This window comes from Solanum stenotomum, chromosome 11, assembly GCF_019186545.1.
Source record: "Solanum stenotomum isolate F172 chromosome 11, ASM1918654v1, whole genome shotgun sequence".
Lineage (NCBI taxonomy): Eukaryota > Viridiplantae > Streptophyta > Magnoliopsida > Solanales > Solanaceae > Solanum > Solanum stenotomum.
Genome location: NC_064292.1, coordinates 8173764 through 8177493, shown reverse-complemented (window position 1 = coordinate 8177493; position 3730 = coordinate 8173764). Strand labels below are relative to the sequence as shown.

At 31.9% G+C, this 3730-nt stretch overlaps 1 protein-coding gene across 1 annotated transcript in view; it reads left to right on the top strand.

Annotated features, from left to right (window-relative positions):
* The first annotated feature begins 1082 nt into the window (after positions 1 to 1082).
* The window catches only part of LOC125845623 (uncharacterized), a 4003-nt gene continuing 1355 nt past the window's right edge, over positions 1083 to 3730 (top strand). The window contains exons 1-2 of the mRNA XM_049525174.1: positions 1083 to 1168; positions 2469 to 2578. Coding sequence (XP_049381131.1) covers positions 1083 to 1168; positions 2469 to 2578 — 196 coding nt within the window. The remainder of the gene's footprint in view (positions 1169 to 2468; positions 2579 to 3730) is intronic.

Here is a 3730-nt window from a genome sequence, read left to right as displayed (position 1 = left end):
GTAAATATAATCTAAGAACAAGAAGTTTAACTCCACATAGACATAGAGCAATTACAACAAATCATTCAAATTAAAGATATAAAAAAAAATAAAAGAGAAGAAAAGTTGAAACCCTAAATCAAAAGTTATTTTCTACATTGTATCCTCCTCCCTTAATAATTATTCTTATGAAATATTTATAGATGTAGAAAACCCTAAATAAAATAACTGAGTCCAAAACAAACTAGAAAATCAAAACCCAAATGCATTCCAGTTGGTAACTGCCTAAGCTTACAATTTGCGCCTCTTCTGCCACGTGGCATATACTTATTTTTCTCTAATTCATATTCTGTTGCATATATAATATAGGAAAAATTACAGAAATCTCACATTTTAGTTTACTTATTACCATTATCCCCTATAAGTTTTATAAATCTCCAAAATCCCTCATTTTCGCGTATCAGATTAGTGTATCATGTATAAAATGTAATGTATCTTACTGAACGATTAATGTATCTCGCGCATCAGATTAATGTATCAGTGCTTATATTATTGTATCCATTTGAGAGATTTCTGTAATTATAAACTTTTAAGGGATAAATTGTAAGTTTACCTTAAAAGTATGTGATTCTGTAATTTACCCAATAATATAATGTTATTATATTATAGTTAATTCATTAAGCTGTCTGCTTTATTTTCCTTTTCAACCTTCCATCTTTAATTTGTTTTAACTCTAAATTTCTTCATCTTTACATCAATTTAATCCTACAAATAAAATATACTATTCCCTCTGTCCCAATTTATGTGACTTACTTTCCTTTTTAGTTAGTCCCAAAAAGAATGATACATTTATATATTAAGCAACAATTTAACTATAAAATGTCTATTTTACCCTTAATTAAATTATTTACAGCCACACAAATTTCTATCATTCATTTTAGACCACAAGTTTTAAAAGTCTTTCTTTCTTTCTTAAATTTTGTGTCGAGTCAGAGTACCTCACATAAAATAGGACGGAGAGAGTATTCAGCACAATCCATAAAATTCATGCTAAAAAAGGACAAATATAAATACTATATGAGAGGCAAATAATGATTTAAAATATGTATTTTTGGTCTCACATCAACATACAAAAAAATTCCGACTTATGGAATTGTCTATCTAAACAAGAACAAAAATTTGTTGAAAAGTAAAGTTGTTTGTCTTAATTGTAAGTGTTCAATGGTGACCAAGTTTATAATGTTAAATACCTGGATGATTAGGTGTATTGATAAAACGGAGTAATATCTGGCTCAATCTGTTCTCATAGAGTAGACTCATGGCGTCAAGTCCCACTTGAAGCAATCTTCACTAAGTTTGGCAGATGACATGGGTAAGCTTGCAAAACTCTGTACAAGTTGATTGTGTTGAAATTTTTTCAATTCCCTTCCTCCTTGTGCTTGTTTATCCATTTATGTGTGTGTTTCGCTTTATTTATGCCATTGTAGAGCTAAAAAGAGTTTCTGAAATATGAGATTAATGGTTATGCTGTAATCGAAAAGCATTTTAAAATAATAATGGTTTGCTTCAAATTAAGTGATTTAAATTGTCTTCAAACACAGTGTAGCAATTTAAATTCTAATCAATTGCCAACTCTACAACCTGTTTGTGCGTTGGTTTAAGGCATATTTCAGTCTCTTGCACTCAGTATCTGTTTGTTTCTCTCTTCGCATTTTAGACATCTCAAATATAAAGATTTTTAGGATTTACGTTTTACCGAAACAACAGTTTCTCTTCTTGTATGTGTTTTAGTTTCTGAGCCCAGCTAGATCAATATGTTCTCTACAGAAGCAAGACGTTTTTGAATCTTTTCAGCTTAATGACAGGTAATCTTCTTTACTTCATTGTCATTTTTCTTAGAAATCCTTCCTGGTTATTTTCTATTCTTGACTTTCATTAATTTTCTTTTATGACAGTGGGGAAGAACCAGTGAACATTGAAGTCAATGATCTGAATGCTCTACCTTACAAGTCTATAAAGCCACTTGTGGAGAATGGGCAGATTGATCTGGTATGAGAGTATAAGAAACAAAGCAGTCTTATCTTGTGCGAACTCTCAAAATATGTGTTTGTAATGTTTTGAGAAATATAACAATCTATGTCTTATCCTATGGGGCATTAAATTATAGATGTTTGATAATTATAGTATCTTATTATGTCTTTGATTTAGGTGATTCATAGATGAAAAGAGCTATAGTTCTTTAAGTTACTGGTAGTGTCTTTACAGCATGATCTGTTTGAGTGTCATAGGATTTCGTCTCTTTGTGTGTCCCAGCAGCTTATCCCATCTTCATTACTGTAGATCGAAAGTTATGCATTTCATATAAAAAATACTGACTTATGGAATTGTCTAAACAAGAGCAGAAATTTGTTGAAAGGTAAAGTTGTTTGTCTTAATTCTAAGTGTTCAATGGTTACCAAGTTTATAATGTTAATTACCTGGATGATTAGGTGTATTGATGACATGGAGAAACATCTGGCTCAATCTGTTCTCTCAGAGTTGACTCATGGCGTCAAGTCGCACTTGAAGCAATCTTCACTAAGTTTGGCAGATGACATGGGTAAGCTTGTCATACTCTGCACAAGTTGATTGTGTTGAAATTTATTCAAGTCCCTTCATCCTTCTGCTTGTTTATCCATTTTTGTGTGTGTTTCGCTTTATCTATGTCGTTTTAAAGCTAAAAAGAGTTTCTGGAATCCGAGATTGATGGTTATGTTGTAATCGAAAAGCATCCTAAATTAATAAAGGTTTATTGTTAATTAAGTGATTTAAATTGTTTTCAAACACAGTGTAGCAATTTAAATTCTAATCAATTGCCAACCCTACAACTTGTTTGTGAGCTGGTTTTAAGGCGTATTGCAGTCTCCTGCACTTATGGTAGTTGTTTGTTTCTCTCTTTCACATTTTGGACATCTCAAATATAAAGACTTTCAGGGTTTGCGTTTGTACCGAAACAACAGTTTCTCTTCTTGTAGGCGTTTTAGTTCCTGACCCGCAGCTAGATCAATATGTTCTCTGCGGAAGCAAGACATTTTTTGACAGGCAATCTTTTTTACTTCATTGTCATTTTTCTTAGGAATCCTGCCTGGTTATTTTCTATTCTTGACTTCATTTAATTTTCTTTTATAAAAGAAAATTAAATGAAGTCAAGAATAGAAAATAACCAGGAAGGATTTCTAAGAAAAATGACAATGAAGTAAAAAAGATTGCCTGTCAAAAAATGTCTTGCTTCCGCAGAGAACATATTGATCTAGCTGCGGGTCAGGAACTAAAACGCCTACAAGAAGAGAAACTGTTGTTTCGGTACAAACGCAAACCCTGAAAGTCTTTATATTTGAGATGTCCAAAATGTGAAAGAGAGAAACAAACAACTACCATAAGTGCAGGAGACTGCAATACGCCTTAAAACCAGCTCACAAACAAGTTGTAGGGTTGGCAATTGATTAGAATTTAAATTGCTACACTGTGTTTGAAAACAATTTAAATCACTTAATTAACAATAAACCTTTATTAATTTAGGATGCTTTTCGATTACAACATAACCATCAATCTCGGATTCCAGAAACTCTTTTTAGCTTTAAAACGACATAGATAAAGCGAAACACACACAAAAATGGATAAACAAGCAGAAGGATGAAGGGACTTGAATAAATTTCAACACAATCAACTTGTGCAGAGTATGACAAGCTTACCCATGTCATCTGCCAAACTT